The sequence below is a fragment of the Danio aesculapii genome, chromosome 10, assembly GCF_903798145.1.
Source record: "Danio aesculapii chromosome 10, fDanAes4.1, whole genome shotgun sequence".
Classification (NCBI taxonomy): Eukaryota; Metazoa; Chordata; class Actinopteri; order Cypriniformes; family Danionidae; genus Danio; species Danio aesculapii.
In genome coordinates, this window is record NC_079444.1 from 32,464,334 (window position 1) to 32,483,690 (window position 19,357).

Below are 19,357 nucleotides of genomic sequence, written 5' to 3' on the forward strand. Positions count from 1 at the left end.
GGCGGGTCAATCTGCGATTTTGAAAACACTATCGGTTGTGTTTAGTGAAGGGGGTGGGTGGGGCTGGTCATGCCTCATTTACACTAGCAGCGACTTTGTAGCTGCCTTTCACTCTGGGTGGTGAACTGCTTCAAACGCAGCTCTGTGTAGGTATATACAGCACGAATACAACTGGCCTCGGAGCGAGCTGGGAGAGGATCACATGATCTCTGCTGGTGCTGCTATTGGCTGTCGCTTAAGAAAGTCGCTCATCATTTGCATAAAGTTAAGGGATTCTCAACTTTGTCACGTCGCTTGACACACCCACCTGTTCGCCAATGGTCGCTGTCGATCACTTAGACGGAGTTCGCCGGAAGTCGCTTACTCTCTGTTGATATGAATGGTCGCTTGTAGTGTGAATGAGGCTTCAGTCAGTCAGTCGACAGTGGCTTCTAGTGGATTTACATGAGAACAGCAGGCACGAATGGCACTCGCGAGATAAATTTGAGATATGAGAAAGTGCACACAGTGGCCTCTGGTGGATTAGCGAAAACAAAAACTGCAAAAAAAACATAGCTCCTGGGAAGTATTTGGCACTCTCCAGAAATGTATATAGGTGTATGTTTTCAAAATGAGCCTGGGTTGGTTTTGCCTGTTCTTTACATTACAATTGCGTTTTTTGAACTTAAAACATATAAATCTGAAAACAGGTTACAAAGTGGACGTTTTTGAAAATGTAGCCATTGTCTCGTCCATGTAAACAACCAAAAATGAACATATTCGAAAATGATGATATCATGCTTAGGAGAATGTAGATTAAAGGCAATCGCAAAACAAACATATACAACAATGGCGGAGTACATGGTACGTTGTAAAAAAATGTCTGTTAATGAACAGTTTCCGTATTTTGTGATTGACAAGCATTTTTCATTTATTTACGGTTGTGAATTGCATTATGGGATGTTGATTTCTTCTCTGTCAACTTTTGATGTTGAAAATTCAACACTACAGTTTAACAAAGTGACTTTTATTGACATTTTTGTTTTTTTTTAATTAAGGATTTTCAATAGTACAAACAACAAAAACAATCAGACCAACAAACAAACCCCAAGCGCTGCCAATTAAATTAAATTTACAAAGTATCTGTTTAACAAAAAAAAAAAAAAAAAAAGAAGAAGAAGAAGCCAGAACTCTCTTAAACTAATATAAAAATCTGAGCTAGAAAGATTGGAGAGGTTCCCAAAGTCTCCTGAATTTGTTCTGTTTGTGGTTGAGGTCATGTTCATTTTTCCAAAAGAAGAAAGACTGACAGCTGAGAAATCCACCTGGAAATACTTTGAATTTAGCCTGAAATGTAAGAGTTGTCATTTTAGTAGCTTAAAATAATATAATATATAAAATATATATATATATATATATGTAAACAAATAAGTATTATTACAATTATTACAGTTTTTGTACTGTAAAATACAACAAAACCCAGACAATATATTATTTTTAAATTATTAAAATGTTCATAAAAGTCACTTTTTCAAACTTTTCAAAGTTAAAAATTACAAGTTAAAAATTGTTGTAATAAAGATCAAGGTCCCATATTGAAATTCAAAAGCATAAATAAACGGAAAACTTTAAAACAAAAACATCAATCACAAAATACAGAAAACTGCTCATTTACACATATTATTTACAGTATAGTGTTGTTGCTCAAGTGTTTGTTAACACTTGAACAGCAAAGTGTGGATTTACTTCACATTACAAACAACAGCAGAGACACATGTAACACACATGGCAAATTCTGCATACACATGAAGGTCAAGCTGCCAATGCCGTGTTGTAACATCCTTACAGGTACTGTTTAAAAACAAAGTGACAATGCCGATACCAATTTAGATTATTTTGAAAGCATAAAAAGCATGAACTTCAGCTACATCAAATTGCATCAAGTTGTGCCTTCTTTGTAAACAAATCTGTGGTAAAAAAAAAAAAAATCTGTGGCAAAATCCATGTCCTGTCATTTTATCAGATTGGCTTCAATGGACTCTATATGCACAGCTAGTGTTTTTCAGCCAATGATGAACTTCCGGTGAAAGCTTTATGTGACTATTTCAAATTTCATAAGGTTCCTTTTACAGCATGGATGTTGAAATGTAATTCAAATTTAATCAGTGAAATAGACTTAAGCATCCATTTGGTTGTTAAAGCAAAAAAAGAGATGAAAGACCATTTAAACACAAGCGCCGTCATTAGCATCAGTCTAGCGCAGAAACTCCATTGAAAATACTGGGGGAAAATACATTTTAAAGACATGGCACGAAAAAAGAGAATTTAATGCAGTGCTTCTTGTTTGGTCTGATACCCACTTTATATCGTATCTCAGCCAGGCAGTGAAAAATCACAGTTTTTTTTTAAAGAAATCAGATAAGCGCAGTGATTTTGTATGGGATGACAATTCATCAGAAGCCTCTGGGCTGGCTGACTGAAAGTAAAAGTCTGTGTGCATATACCCTATTTCGGCTGTTTGTAGACCAAATAAAAAAAGACAATTAATATTACTTATAGTTTTATAGTAGGATGACATTATGCCAAAAGAACGAGCACATTTTGATTTCTCAGTTCATGACCCCTTTAATTATTGTCTTTGTGTTCCTGCTAAGTTTGAGAATCATTCCATATCACTATAGGAACCGAGCATCAAAACAAGTCTTCAGATAATTAGGCCTTGTTTCAGCTCGCTCGCTTTGTTGCCTGGCCAACCAACTGGATTACTGTAACATGATATTGCATTATGGGATGTACTGTACATTTGTCATTTGCTAGAATAGGATTTAAATGTTCACTGTGATATAAAATCAATTCATCATCAACTAAAATATGTTTTTGTATCGTTTTCCTGGGTTTTTCTATCATGAACCAGAAAATATGTAAGGACTGCATCACTAATTTGAACACTATATACTTCCCATCCCCCCTAGGGAGCCCCCGAGGTAGACAGATGGGGGATCCCAACAGTAGAGGGCACTCAAAATGTCACTGGATTAGCCAGCTTTAAAATCAAAGCCCCTCTTTATGTGAATGCAGATTCAGCTTATTAATTATTAATGTGTCTCCAGCTTTGTTTGCTCCTGCATCCCCCCTGTTGTTCAAATGACTGACATGACCTGTATTCTCCACTAATTGTTCTGTTTATTATCATGTGTTCCTTGATGTATTGGTAAGTCGAATGCAGTCTGTTCGGAATGCTGTTTGTTTAATCTCTCAAATGCATGATCATTGTCATCTTTCTTTATGGTTTTTTGGTTTGCAAAACCATGCAAAAGTAGCGTTCAGCCCTCATCACAATCCCTCAGTCGAGTGAGGTTGTGAGTTGCAAATGTAAAGGGATAGTTCACCCAAAAAAATGAAAATGTACTACTATTTGTTTACTAACCCATCATTTATTCAAATCCTATTTGAGTTTCTTCTGTTCAGCACAAAGAAGATATTTTGAAGAATGCTGGTTGTTGGCATCCACTGATTCTTTGACTCTGTTGACATATGTTAAAATATCTTATTTTTTGTACAAAAGAGACTTATAACGTTTTAAAACCACATGAGGGAGAGTAAACGATGAGGTAATATTTAAATTTTGGGGTATCTATCCCTTTATACCTAACTTAAAGGGATAGTTTACTCAATTTAAAACATTAATAATGAGAGTAAATAATGAGGAAATTTCATTTTAGGATGAACTATCCCTTTAAATCTAACTTAAAGGGACAGTTCACCCAAAAATTTTAATTTACTTACTGTTTAGTCACTTCCAATTGGTTTCAAACCTTTATAATTTCTTTATTCAGATGATCACAAAAGAAGATATTTTGAAGAATGCTGGTTGCTGGCATCCACTAACTTCCATCGTATTTTTTCCGACTATTGGTGCCAAAACATTCTTTAAAATATCTTCTTTTGTGTTCAACAGAAGAAACTCATAAACGAGTGAGAGCGAATAACGAGTGAGAGCAAATAATGAGGAAACTTTCGTTTTTGGGTGAACTATCCCTTTAAATCTAACTTAAATGCATAGTTCACCCATAAATTAAAAATTTCTTACTGTTAATTCACTTCAAACCTTTATAATTTTTTTATTCTGATAAACACAAAAGAAGATATTTTGAAGAAAGCTGAAAACCTGTAACCATTGACTTCCATAAAACAAATACTATGAAGGTCAATGGTTACAGGTTTCCAGCATTTTTCTAAATATCTTCTTTTGTGTTCAACAGAAGAAAGAAACACAAAACAGGTTTGGAACAAGTAGGGTGAGTCGATAATGAGGTCATTTTAATTTTTGGATGAACTATCCCTTCAAACCTAACTTTAAGGGATATGTCACCCATAAATAAAATTTTTCTTACTGTTTATTTACTCTCAAGTGGTTTCAAACGCTAAAGAAAATATTTTGAAGAAAGCTGAAAACCTGTAACCATTGACTTCTATAAAACAAATACTATGAAGGTCAATGGTTACAGGTTTCCAGCATTTTTCTAAATATCTTCTTTTGTGTTCAACTGATAAAAAGGAAACCAAAACCGTTTTGGAAAAAGTAGGGCAAGTCGATAATGAGGCCATTTAAATTTTGGGGGGAACTACCCCTTTAGGCCTAACTTAAAGGCATAGTTCATCCAAAAAATTTATTTACTCTCAAGTGGTTTAAAACGCTACAGAAAATATGGTGGATATAGATGGGTGAACTATCGCTTTGAAGAGATTAAAATAAAAAAAATCTGTCATCACATACTTATTCTGAAGGCCTGATGGTGTTTAGTGACTGTAACAATGATAAAGGCCAATAAACCCAGATTTTGGCTGTGGCAATGATGTAATAGGTGGGTGTGTCTTTGTGACTCCACCTACTTTGACACTGAAATTTACTTTGTTATCTCTCTCTATAGACTGTGAAGGTCAGAAGTAAACACAGATGTAAATACAGCTTTATAAAAGAAATTAATGTATTTTTAATCTGAAAGCAACCGTTTTTATTGTTAAGTACTTCAATGCTGCTTGTTTTAAAGCAAACTACAGAATGAACTGCCATATGAATTAAATTAAAGGGACATGACTTGACTGCAGAGCTTGTTCAAACATCGACAGGTGCTTTCTTAACTGCTGTTTTCATTTTAGTTGTGTGTGTATTTTGTTATGGAGAGCTAAGCGTACAGCACACATTCACCTATTCATCTAAATGCCATCGGGACATCTTAAAGGTATTTTAAATATCTTCATACCACTTTAAGAAGCACAAACACTTAGCTGTCAGTCCACATAAGGATGAGTAAATGATGACCTAATTTTCATTTGAGAATTTAGAATAATCTTTAAATCTTGGTAATACATTCACAGAGGTGTTTTATGTTGGCAGGTTTAATCGGATCATGTTACGGCACATAATCATGACCATCATTTTTCCTTGCATGTGACATGACGCTGTCACAGATTCATGTCATTAGTTTATAATGAGAGATCTGAAGATGTTGGCAGTTCATACGACCGAATTGCATTCATTTTAGTGTACTGTCTTCATCTGCTGGCATTATGAGAGTGCATTGTGTAAGATCATGCTTTGCTTTACTTTATGTCATGTACCTCCCCCCTCTGCAAATCCTCTCTCTGTCTCTGGTCTCATCCGTTGAGGTCGTCTTCATTTTTCAGTATGTCAAGTATGTGATCTCATTGTCATGTTTGCGCAATCAGTGCACAGTAAGTCTGTGATCTATATCCAGGTTGAATAATTTACTTAAAGCCTGTATATATAATGCATATTAAAAGTTGGGCAGCACGGTGGCTCAGTGATTAGCACTGTTGCCTCACAGCAAGAAGGTCGCTGGTTCGAATGGTTCGTGGGTTTCCTCTGGGTGCTCCAGTCTCCCCCACAGTCCAAAGACATGCAATATAGATGAAATAAGGCCGTAGTGTATGAGTGTGTGTGAATGAGTGCGTATGGGTGTTTCCCAGTACTGGGTTTCAGCTGGAAGGGCATCCGCTGTGTAAAACATATGCTGGATAAGTTGGCGGTTCATTCCACTGTGGCAACCCCTTATGAATAAAGGGACTAAGCCGAAGGAACATGAATGAATGATCGGACAGTGTAGCGATGCAAGTGAGGAAGGAGAGACAGGACAGTGATCGTGATGACTGACTAGCATTGAAAACACTGCACTTAACATTAGGTTACATGTGTTTATTGGGTTTGGATGTAATTAGAATATTTCTACATTTGTATGTTTTCATTAGTGAAAGGAAATTACAAATTTACAAATGCAAAACGCCTTTTAATTATGCAGTTTGACTGGATGCATATGAAGTCATCGCAGAGTTTGAGTCTTTCTAGAGTGCATGCATCATACAGTTGTGTTCGTCACAGTATGAAATGGAATAGATAATAAAAGGCTGTTTCCGAATGTATACATCCAAGAAAAAAAGTGTATATTTTTAACAGTACTTTAAAAGTTCTGGAATTATCTAGTGCTGCAATTGATCCACTGGGATGCTATTTTTTATTCTGTCCAACAACGAAATACTTTAAGGCCTTAGAGTTATAATTACGACTTAATAGCAGGTTATAATAACTTAATAGTGAGCTTCTTATAACATATGAAGTTATCAGAAGTCGTATATGCTAGAGTTGTCCAAATGTGGGTGATTTTTAATTACTTTAAACAATCTCTCATTGAATTACACTCAATTACACAAAAATATTATTGCTGCCTTATTTTTTTTAGTTGCATCAAATTAACATTTTTAGTCATCTCAACTTATATCAATCAAACTGACTTAAAATATTAAGTTAAACTTTGCAGAAGTTAAAAAAAATGTAGTTGAAACCCGATTGGTATTTTTCATCATAGGTTGTCCCTGGGGCATTGTTGCCATCTTGTGGACAAATAAATAGTTAGAGAAGGAAGGAAGGAAAGAAAGAAAGAAAGAAAGAAAGAAAGAAGAAAAGAGAGAAAAGAAAGAAAGAAAGAAAGAAAAAAGAAAGAGAGAAAAGAAAGAAAGAAAAGAAAAAGAAAGAAAGAAAGAAAGAAAGAAAGAAAGAAAGAAAGAAAGAAAGAAAGAAAGAAAGAAAGAAAGAAAGAAAGATTGATTGATTTCACTTGGCCTTTTGAAAACTTTATTTAGGAAAGTCCATTAGTCCAGTGTTTCCCAACTCTGTTCCTAAAGGCACACCAACAGAACAGATTTTCAACCTTCCTAATGAAACACACCTGAATCAACTCGTCAGAACATTACAAGACACTCCAATGAAATGAATGAGTCATCTAAAATATGTACTGTTGGTGTGCCTTCAGGAACAGGGTTGGGAAACACTGCATTAGTCAATGATGTTCGTCATGAAGTGATTAGTTTAATGATGGATCAAAACCTTTCATCAAAGTTTTCCTAAACTATTTTGACTACTTCAAATGTTGACTGTTGTATACTGTATTTTAAGTCGTTGTGAATACAGTCAGTGTATTAAATACAGGCTTTAAGTCCAGAGTCATAGACTGTCATTGCTGGTAACTTGTTGAAATTGACACAAAGCTATAGAATTGGTAATGAATGAATTGCTCTAGATCACATTCTTCTCTGTGCTCTGAAACTGACTACGCCACACACAAGGTGAGGGCCTTTTCTTGTGTTTTGCAGCCTTTGGGGACTCCATAAAGGTGTTCATTTAATGTGGGAATTAAGGGAAGGTGTTTCGGGGAGACAGAGGAGGAAAAGCTAGCGGGGTTGTACATGTACTGTGTGTGTGCGCGTATCATAGGTGCTATCTAGTCCATGCGTGCAGAAAAATGAGAGAAAAAAAACAATGTTATGTGAAAGGGCCTCAGACTGAACTGTGATGATGTGAATTGTGATTTCTCTCTTGCTTGCTCATATTTATTGAACTGAATAAATGCAAACGCAGAAACAGAGGTGTCGTGGTTCATTTTGTTGAGCTGTGGGAGGGTTTGGGGACTCAGTATAGGTGCATCCTGCCCTGTCCTTCTGTCTGTCTTTCTGTCTCTGTCTTGGATGTTACATAGAATCCACATGGAAGAGAACTATTGCGATGTTTATGCTTTAGATTTGGTTTTGCGATTCTCCTATTTTGTGTGTGACAGGCTCTGGAATAAGTTCTGGCATCTTTTAGGCTGTGCATATTGGCGCTCAGCTGAGAGTTGAGAAATATATGTTTGCATCCTGAGTGAATCTGATATATTTCAGTGTCTTATATGTGCAAGGTAATAAAAGATGCAAAGTCTCCTATTCCAGGACCCAATGTTGAAAATGTTAACTATCTCATCCTACTTTAGTACTTGAAGGATCAATTTGTGTTAGATAATGATTGGCTTTAATGATGTGATCTTTGATTTTATGCTTTGGGAGTTAAAGGTGTAGTTCACTCAAAAACAAATGTTATTTACTGACTCTCATGTTGTTCCAAACCTATGGAAGCTTGTTTTTGCCACAGAATAAATTCAATCAATAAATAAAAACATCTCTGAATAAAAATAAAAGTTCCTGACAATTCAGACACTATCCTAAAACGTTGAGTTTATATTTACATCCTGCAGTTCTTAGAATAAAAGTCAGTAAAGTGTGTAAAGCAATTCTGAAAGTCAGAAATTATAAGAAAAAAAGAGAAAAGATTGAAATCAGAATTGAAAAAAGGTAGAATTGCGAGAAAGACTACAAACTTAATTGCATTTGCTAGAAAAAGCTTTACGCGCACTATTACGCCTCAAGTTTAGGGGAAAACAACATGGGCATAATAAACTAAAAAGGTTGTGGGTGGTGGATTTCCCAAACAAACAAACAAAAAACTCGTGCAAAAGGTTCCCTTCAGTCGACAACCAAATGTGAACACTCAGTTGAGAGTAATTGAAGGAGATATATCCAGCTGCAGACCCACACACGTTTCAGGCTAACACAATCTAGCACACACTAGGCAAACCATATATGGTTAATGACGGATTAGACTTCTTTTTTTTTTTTTTTTTTAACAACGACTAACTGCTTAGAAGCATTATCGCCACCTACTGAATTTCACAAATATGGCGATCAAGACCGCTCGTGTTACGACTGCCATCATTAGACTGTGAACAGTTTATAGTTTCCCATTTCAGTTATTATTTCATTATTATATCGTAACAATTATTTTAACATCTGTAGAGTATTGGAACTCAAATTATAAATAAAAAAAGAATAGTTAAAACTCTTATGACTTTATTCACGTATCCACATAGACAAAGAAAACATAATAGACCGTCTAATTGTAGGATTAATTGTAATAAACAAATTCAGGATTTTAATGTTGTCATAGTTAAATCATTATGTAGTAAAATAAAAAATAATGTGTCACATTAAAATGAATTACTAAAGTTAATAATTTAGAAATAATATAGTTATAAACAGATAAACTACTTAATCTTTTACTAAACTGTAGCAACTGTTATATACATATATCTATATATATTTTTTTTAATGATCATTATTATTATTATTAACAGTTATATAATAAAATAATAAAGATGATAATACATATAAAGATGTACTATAACCTATACATATTAACTTGCTATTATTTCCTTCATTATAATTAATCCATTAAATTAAACCTGTCCAATTTAGATTGTTTATATATCTCTAAAAAAATGTTTCAGTAAGACCTGCAAACGAGTATCTGCTATATTGACTCTGTCAGATAATAATGACTGATCATTTATGATGACTGATAAAAAACTGTTCAGGCTTTTATATTGAATGGCGATCGGAAGCAATGTTCCCCATTCGCCCATCTCGATCGCCATATTTGTGAAATAGTATACCCTATTGTTTATTCTGTACCATATTTGTTAACAATATATATCAAATATATTGATGACGATGTTCGAGAAGACGTTAATAACATTAACATCCGTCGTAAACATATATAGTTTGCCTAGATGCTGGATTGTGTGTGCCTGAAATGTTTGTGGGTCCACGGGTCTGCAGCTGGATATTATTGAATTGAAGAGCATCTCTTCAAAATAACAAACAAAAGAATCTGCAAAGTAAATATCCTAAACTACCTGTTAATCTTTAAAGAAAAATACAAGAAGCTTGTCTTCCTCCCTAAACATAAACATAGTCAAAAGTAAATAAATAGGCAGACCACCCCTACAAGCTCAAACTCTCAAAAAGTTGCAAGCATACATAGACATTTGTACAAGAATAAAGTTTGGTCGTCGGCTGGAGGGGTAGGGAAATCCAGGAGCTCTCCACTCCCAGCAACCATTGCATCAAAAATGAGCTCACCAAACTTTTATCACCAAACCCTTTTATAGCTCTCCGCGACCAGCAGCCAATCATAACCTTGACCATATTAAAAAAGGAGCCTATTGGATAGCAAAAAAAAAAAAAAAAAAAAACACAAGAAGGCGGGACAATGAAAAAGACACATGCAATGCATTAGCATAAAAAGTGATAAACATATTATCATATTATTATTTTATAACATATTATTATACAATTAGAAAGTCAGAGTTTTAAGATGCAAACTTCAAAAAGTGAACAAAGTCAGAACTTTTTGCTTTTAAAAACTCAGATCTGTGAGAAAACTGACAGTATTACCCTAAAAGTGCACAAAATAATTACAGCTCTGATAGTTAAGATTATGATTTATAAACTTAGAATAATGAAGGCAAGATACAAACACAAATTTGTGAAAAATAAAGTCAGAAATGTGAGATGTTAAGTGCAAAGATCTGTGAAAAGTCAGAATTGCCTCTACCTCCCAACTGTAAGAAATAGCCAATCCTGAAAGTAATCCAGCAGGCACACAACGTCATAAGATGTTAATATTATGTGAGATTTTGGTCGTGATGTCGGGTGACCAAAATTTAATGTACATTATTTTGACGTCCTATAAATATGTCAAATGACTTTGACATTTGGTTGATTTTAGGTTGTGTTGGAAAGTGAACAAAATCCAGCGTTGAGCCAACATCTTAAACCAACGTCATAATGACGACAAATACTGACATTTATTCTTCATGTATGCCAACCAAAATCCAACGTCTAATAGACGTCATAGTGGTAACGTCCACACAACGTCAAGCTGTAACATCTTTAGACATTGATATTTGGTTATTTTTAGGTTCTGTTGGAAAGTGACCAGCAACGTCTGTCCAACATTGGGCACTGACGTCTGATGTTAATTCGGATGTCAACCTGATTTTCATTTCCACCCAAAATGCAACGTCCCAAGGTGTTGGGATACAACGTCAATCTGACATCATATTGACGTCCTGTGCCTGCTGGGCAGATTTACAAGATATAAACTCAGCATTATCAGAAAAGTCAGAATTGTGCAGAATAAATTGTTTTGCAAAACACCTATAAGCTCGCTATCACAACATTAAAATTGACTTAGCAATATTTACAACGTGTCTAAACAAAACAGACACAAAAAGATTGCAGTGATAATCAATATGGATGCCCAAATTAGATGCGAAATGACAAAAACATTTCAATACCAGCAGAATAGTATCTCCTATAGAGCACACTCCCATCCAAAAGGACGCGTTTATAATCTAATTTATAAATATTAAACCACTTTAACTCTATCAAAAGTACACAGTGACTGAGATTGTTTTGTAACTTACACGGCATGTTTCAACTATGTCTGCTAGTCATTTTATTTTCAAGATCTGAGGGAAACTATCTACTGGTGCTTTCAGTATGGCAATAAATGTCACTTAAAATGCGATTGAAAATGTAACGCTGAATAAAGCACATAATCAGCACCTGAGGTGATCGTTGTTTATTGACGTCACAGAAATAGAAACTGTTTCTAAAATAGAAACCTTGTGCGTCACGTCACAGATGGTTAGGACAAACACATTTTCCTTTTAACATGGAAAATGTAGCTTTTATCGCATTATACAGTCACATCTACTATAGATAGGACTGTGTTAAAGAACTGAAAGATAGCAAACGTAATGAGGGAAAAGTGTCAGAACTTTAAGAATCAAAACTCAGCTGTGTTAAATAAAGTGAGTTTATATCTCACAATTCAGATAAAAGTTGTCATTTTCTGGTGGCGAAAACAGACTTCCATAAACAACCTGTATGACTTTCTTCCAAAAAGGAGTTTTGACAAAGATTAACAAAATATAAAAGTGGTAAAGTACATCCAGGCAGTTGTTATCACAGAATAAAGCCAGACAGGCTTATCTGGAAATATATTAATTTAATCTATTAAAAACAACCGACTGGATATACTTTATCCTGCTTATTACACAGCTGCTTGCTACAAAATGTACAAATTAGACACAAAACTTTGTTCTTGAGCTATAATAATTCATTCATTCTTTAATTAAACACAAAGTTGACTGAAACAAAAACAGCTAAATGGAGAATACACTAGCCTATATGTATTATTCATTCACACGTTAGCACCAAATGCCATAAACAATCAAAAACAGCAGACTAGCATATAAATATAAATGTGGATGAATGTGAATGTGTTCTATGAGAATCAAGATGAGTGAAAGTACCCAGATGAGCCTGTGTTATTAGTAGTGTTGTCACGATACTGGAATTCGATACCACTAGGTACTGAAATTTTAAAAACGTCCATTTCCCGCAAACATTTAAGCGCTGTTGAACACGTTCTGAAACAGCACTGATTTACCATTCTGTTCACGTGCTAAACAGAAAAGCACCAAAACTTACCGAACTAAAAAAAGTTCACCAAACTTACCGCTGTTTACTATGTGTAAGCACAGATACAGGGACACTGCAGCATTTTAATGCTACGATTCATAAGCGGATCGCTTGTATGTCAGCTTATAGACAAACTAGCTGATCGACGTGACCTTAAAATGCTCCAGTGTCCCTGTATCTGTGGTTACACTTGGTAAACAGTTCCGCGAACTGATGACCTTCATGGCCAATCATCAATTGATATCGAATTCCAGTATCATGACAACCCCAGTTATTAGTTTCAGAGGTTGTTATCTGGGAATAACATCTTGTAATGTTGTGAGTGACAGATCAAATCAAGTATTCCAGAGAGCCGTGTAATAAATAGTTATGACAGAAGAAAGTCACACAGATCTGACACTACATGCGGATCAGTAAATAATCCCAGAACTTACTTTCTTTCTTTTTTGCGTGAACTACCCCTTTAGTTTAATGTTCAGCTAACGAGTGATCTTGTCGTTCGTTTGAAGGGTTATGCTAAAACAGTACCACTACATTCAGCTCTGTCAGCCCATCCGCGATATTGGTTGGGTGCAGACACTAAAGCAACACCTGTGGCGCTGTGCACTGCCCGACCCAAGGTAATCCTCGTCCTCAGATTAGCAAAACTTCTATCGCCTTCATTCGTGCTTCAGCAGCACAGTTACTACCACACTAAGGCAAACTGTAGCGTTGCTAATGCTTCAAACTCTATAGTGTTTCCATATCTGTTCAATGTTCTTCATGTTTTGATTTGCTCCCATTCGTATTCTCTTCCATATGGAAAGTGTTGGGCCAAAGGAGGTTGAATAGGACAGTTTTGACTGCTCAAGTAATGTATGTTGTTTTCTAGAGGACGTCGAGCGCTAGTGATATTTTTAATGCATGTTTTTAATGTGTATTAACATCATGCACAAGCTTGTTACTGTGTTATTGGTCAAACAAGTAGTTTATCACGGCAATTTCTTTTTTTGGTACTTCTAATTCAATGTACCATCAATCTTTTGGTCTTTTTGGTCTTTTTTGCTGGAACAATCCATTTACAGTGAACTTTAAATGTCACTCATAGATTAATTTCTTTCTTTCTTTTTTTTCACTCAGGAGATTAATGCTATTGAACAGGTTGATATTTAGCTCATCTTTGGTGTTAGAACAGCACATTGCATTGTTCTTTAGTGGTGTCTGTCTTCTTGTTCTCATGCTGGGTTTTATTTCTAGACTTTTCCTTTGAACAACCTGAGATCACAGTCATAATTCTGTTTATGTGTAGGGAATGCAATGTGGGAGACCACTACTGAACATATATATTTCATTAGGTGTACAGCAACACTATAAACATACACTTTTCATTTATTTATTTAATTTTAGTTCATTTGAATTCCAAATTTTGCAACACTACCTCATGGCAATTTGTAAATATTTTATATTTTGGCAAATTATTAGTAGTTAACTCGTCAAAATGTATTTAAATAATGTTCATTTATTTATTTTTTATCAGAAAAATTTTATATTAACTCATAAACAAGCACAAAATACCAAACAGACCTACGCATTTTTGTCAATTGTCTGAATTCAAGTAAAAATGTAATATGTTAAAACATGTTATTAACAGCTAAAATCTGTTAAAAAGGGTAGTGACATGCCAAACATGTTATCAACATCCAAATTCATGAGAGAAAAAATTAGTAAAAAATGTGCTGGATACATGCTAATTCATGGTAGCAATGTGCTAACCATCCTATAAACATACTAACATCATGTTCATGAGTTTTATGTCAAAAACGTTAACATGCTCAAAATGCTAGAAACACAACATACCAATATGTATACTCATGCTAGCATCTTGTAAAACATGCTATTCGCAACATGCTAAGTAAAGCAACATGCGAATTCATACCATCAATGTGCTGAACATTCTATCAACTTGCTAATTCATGTTAACAACCTGTTATACATGACATGCAAGAATTATGCTAATGTGTTTGGAAACATTCTTCCAAGATAAAACATGTTAGTCTAAATGATAATGCTAAACATGCAAACAAACATGTTCGAAAACATAAATTATCCTTGAAATATGCTAATCACACTGGAAGCATGTCAACAACATGCAATTGTTAATTAACAAAGAAATATGTTAGCAACAATCTAATTTATTTGAACAACATACTAAAAGCATTGTAGCAAGATAAAACATATTAGCCTAAATAATGACAACATGTCAATTCAACCTAGTAACATGTTAAACATGCAAACTAAAAACATGTTAGAATAGAAAACAAATTATGCTAACAATGTGCTAACCATGCGAGAAGTACGTGAACAAAATGTAATTGTCAATTTATCATAGAAACATGCTAAGTCATGTTGATAACCTGCTGAACATGATATGCCAGAAACATGCTAACAACATGCTAATTGGTTTGAAAAACATACTAAAATATTTGGTTTAAAAAAAAAAAAAAACATCGAACTAAAACATGTTAGCCTTAATGACAACATCATGTCAATCCAGCAACATATTATACATGATAACAAACATGTTATGAAACATAAATTATGCTCCCAATGTGCTAAACATGTAGCATTCAAACTACAGCATCATGTGAAAAATAATGTGCTAAAAACGTGCCAAAAGAAGCTTGTCCGTAACATGTTAATCAATGATAGAAACATGTTAACAACTTGCAAAGCTATAGTCCAATAATACCAATTCAAGCTATAGCAACATGTGAAAATATGATGTGCTAAAAACATGTTAAAAGAAGCACGTCAGTAACATGTCAATTGATGTTAGAAACATGTTAGCAACTTGCTAAGCTATAGTCCAATAGTCCAAATTCATGCTATAGCAACATGAAAATGCGATGTGCTAAAAAATGGTAAGCACATCAGTAACATGTTAATTGATGTTAAAAGCATGCTAGCAACTTGCTAAGCTAAAGTCCAATAGTCCCAATTCAAGCTATAGCATCATGTGAAAATGTGATGTGCTAAAAACATGCTAAAAGAAGCACATCAGTAACATGTTAATGTTACAAACATGTTAGCAACTTGCTAAGCTATAGTCAAAGTCCAAATTTAAGCAATAGCAACACATGAAAATCTGATGTGCTAAAAACCTGCTAAAAGAAGCTCGTCAGTAACATGTTAATGAATGTTAGAAACACGCTAACAACTTGCAAAGCTAAAATCCAATAATCCTAATTCAAGCTATAGGAACATGTGACAAAACTTTAGCAACAAAATGTGATGTGCTAACAACATGCTAAAAGAAGCACATCAGTAACATGTTAATTGATGTTAGAAACATACTAGCAACTTGCTAAGCTATAGTCCAATAGTCCCAATTCAAGCTATAGCAACAAAAAAATGTGACGTGCTAAAAACATGCTAATAGAAGCACGTCAGTAACATGTTACTTGATGTTAGAAACATGCTAGGGACTTGCTAAGTCATGCAAAAAAAATGCTGGAATGTTAATTACATGCTAATTTATTATAAAAACATGCTAGAAATATGCTAGAAACATGTTAAATCATTATAACAATGTTAATTCATGAATCCTTTCATGTCTACCCTTCTAGGAAATGTCTGACTCAAGTGCAATGGCTATAAGTTTTCACAAGCTAGATTTAAGCTAGTTCCTGCTAATAATGAGCTGGTTTTGCTGGTTATGTGAGCCATTTTGTTAGCAATGTGTAAAATTCTATCTACAATCCTTTGTTTATATTTGATAGCAGGATAATAACTTTCCTTGAGGCCTCAAAAGGCTAACTGAGGCATTAGCCTGATCAATTATCAACACGTACCATCAGTCTTACCGTAAATTAAACCTCCATAAACAGAAAGCGTGAATATAAAGTGTTCTCAGAATGCTCAAGGGCTCATTTAAATCTTTTAAGTGTGCACTGCTATCTACCTCATGTTGTGTCTCTGTCTCTCTTTCTCTCCCTCTGTCGCCCTCGCGCTCCTCCTTTGGCAATAACACTGTGCTGCTCCTTAGAGAATGTGAGTCTGGCGTCGGACGAGTCAGCGATTATTATTCCGCGGGTACCTCTGGAGGAGAACCACTGGTGGAACGACCAGAACCACGGAGTCGGGGAGTAGTTCGCTTCGCTCCGGACGTCAAGTACTGACACCAAAAAAAGCACACCAGACAGACCAGGGCAGGCAGCTATAGACAACAACAATGAAGTCATATTTTAGGACATATTTTTGCAGACTGAGAGAAATGTGTGGAGTTTAAACAAAGTACTGTATGTGTAAATATATAGATGTCATAGATTATTATGACTGAATTCTGAGCTTCCCAAATGAGATGAACACCCATGAACGAAAAGTACCTGCGCTCCCAGACTGTTTGCGACCACTGAAACGGTGCTATAAATGTATTTTCTGTTTCATGCTCTTTCTCCAAACGTACAATGTTGCCATGATGATCATCTAGAGTAGCAAATATCATGTCATTAAGTGCTTCCTTAAACTATAACAGTTTGAAAGTCTAATAAATGTAATCAAATTACTGTTTACCTGGTTGATTCGTGTGCTTTCTTGCTTGTATTTGTTTCTTTCGGTATTTTTATTTTGGATTTATTATGATATATATAGCGGCGCAGGGGGTAGTGCTGTAGCCTCAAATCAAAAAGGTCGCTGGTTCGAGCCGCAGCTGGGACAGTTGGCATTTCTGTGTGGAGTTTGCATGTTCCCCCCTGGTTTCCTCCAGGTGCTCTGGTTTCCTCCACAAGTCCAAAGACATGAGCTATAGGCAAATTGGGTAAGCTAAACTGGCCGTAGTGTATGTGTGTGAATGAGAGTATATGGGTGTTTCCCAGTTATGGGTTGCAGCTGTAAAGGTATCTGCTGCATAAAACATATGCTGGATAAGTTGGCGGTTCATTCCGCTGTGGCGACCCCAGATTAATAAAGGGACTAAGCCTAAAAGAAAATGAATGAATGAATGAATAGGAGATATAGATATAGATAGATAGATATATATATATATATATATATATATATATATATATATATATATATATATATATATATATATATATAGTTAGTTACTAGCTATTGTTATTAGTTATATTGTCTTGCTATTGTAAAATGGATAATAGCAATAAGCGTTGTCCATTCATTCATTTTCCTTCGGCTTAGTCCCTTATTTATCAGGGGTCACCATAGCAGAATGAATCGCCAAATTATCCAGCATATATTTTACAAAGCGGACGCCCTGCCAGCTGCAACCCAAAACTGGGAAACATCCATACACAGTCATTTACACTCATACACTACAAACAATTTTAGCTTACCCAATTCACCTATACCACATGTCTTTGTGTGGGAAACCAGAGCACCCGGAGGAAACCCACACAAACACAGGAAGAACATGCAAACTCTACACAGAAACCCCAACTGACCCAGCCAGGGCTCGAACCAGTGATCTTCTTACTGTGAGGCGACAGTGCTAAGCACTGAGCCACCGTGCGGCAGCAATAAGCATTGTATAAAATAAAATTGTATAATTCCCACATAGCAAAATATCTCTGGCCCAGCTCTGGCCCACACAATCAGCTTTTGGTTGGCCCACAAGTGAATTACGGTACATGATTGGACCAAGTTTGGCTTCCATACGAGGGCCAAACATGGACAATATCTGGGCCAAGTCTCAGCCAATTTAATAACCCATAACTGGGCCAGATATGTTGGTGTGTTACGACTGCAATGAATTTGATAAACCAATGAAGCATTGCGCTTTATGGCCACGCTTCTTCTCAAAACGACGCAGTTGGTAGAATTTTTTCTATACTCAAAAATAATTGAAATGCATTTTAAAAGTGGGTCAAGATAGGCCAAACTTACGTGGCCCACATATACATTTTGACATCTAGGCCAAATACTACATTTGATCTGGCCCAAGTCTTGTGTGCCGCCTTAAAGACGGTGCCACCTTTGCCAAACACGAGCCATGTTTGGCCCACATATGCCAGTGCCAGACAAACGCCTGCTGTGCCAGATTTATGCCAAATCTGGGCCAGAATTCTACCTGTGTTGTTGATATGTTTTTCTTATTGTCACTTTATAATAAGGTTATATTAGCTAATGCTATTTAATGTGTTTACTAATATGAACAAACATTAACCAATACATTTAGTACAGTATTTATTGATCATTGTAAAATTAAGTAATGAAAATTATGTTGTTCATTGTTAGTCCAAGTTAAATATATAGTGGATAAACTAATATTAATAAGCACAAATTTGGATTTTAATAGGGGCGGCTTGGTGGCTCAGTGGTTAGCACTGTTGCCTCACAGCAAGAAGGTCGCTGGTTCAAGTCCCAGCTGGGTCAGTTGGCATTTCTGTGCGGAGTGTGCATGTTCTCCCCGCACTAAGAAGAAATGGATTGGAAATAGCTGTCGTTTCCCATTTTCCAACTCAGCAATCCTCTAAATAATTCAACGTTTTAGAGACCTAATGAAAATTGACAAATGAAGAGGAAAAACATTGTGGCTAATAATCGTCAGCTAATTTAACAAGCATCCACCAGCTAACCAGAAGCAAACTAAAGGATATTTATAAGCTGGCCGTTTCTAAAGGGATCGCAAATTAATGAACAGTAAGCTTTGTGTTATTCAGGAAAC

The 19,357-nt window shown here is 35.4% G+C and overlaps 1 protein-coding gene across 3 annotated transcripts in view; it reads left to right on the plus strand.

The window, feature by feature from the left end:
- Positions 1-17,199, plus strand: part of map6a (microtubule-associated protein 6a) — a 37,597-nt gene extending 20,398 nt beyond the window's left edge. For 2 of the 3 annotated variants that reach the window (XM_056466884.1, XM_056466885.1), the window contains exon 4: positions 16,721-17,199. In XM_056466884.1, coding sequence (XP_056322859.1) covers positions 16,721-16,853 — 133 coding nt within the window. In that variant the 3' untranslated portion in view covers positions 16,854-17,199. Of the gene's footprint in view, positions 1-13,205; positions 13,317-16,720 lie in introns of all 3 variants that reach the window. The other variant, XM_056466883.1, reaches the window with a different exon arrangement.
- The last annotated feature ends 2,158 nt before the right edge of the window (positions 17,200-19,357 follow it).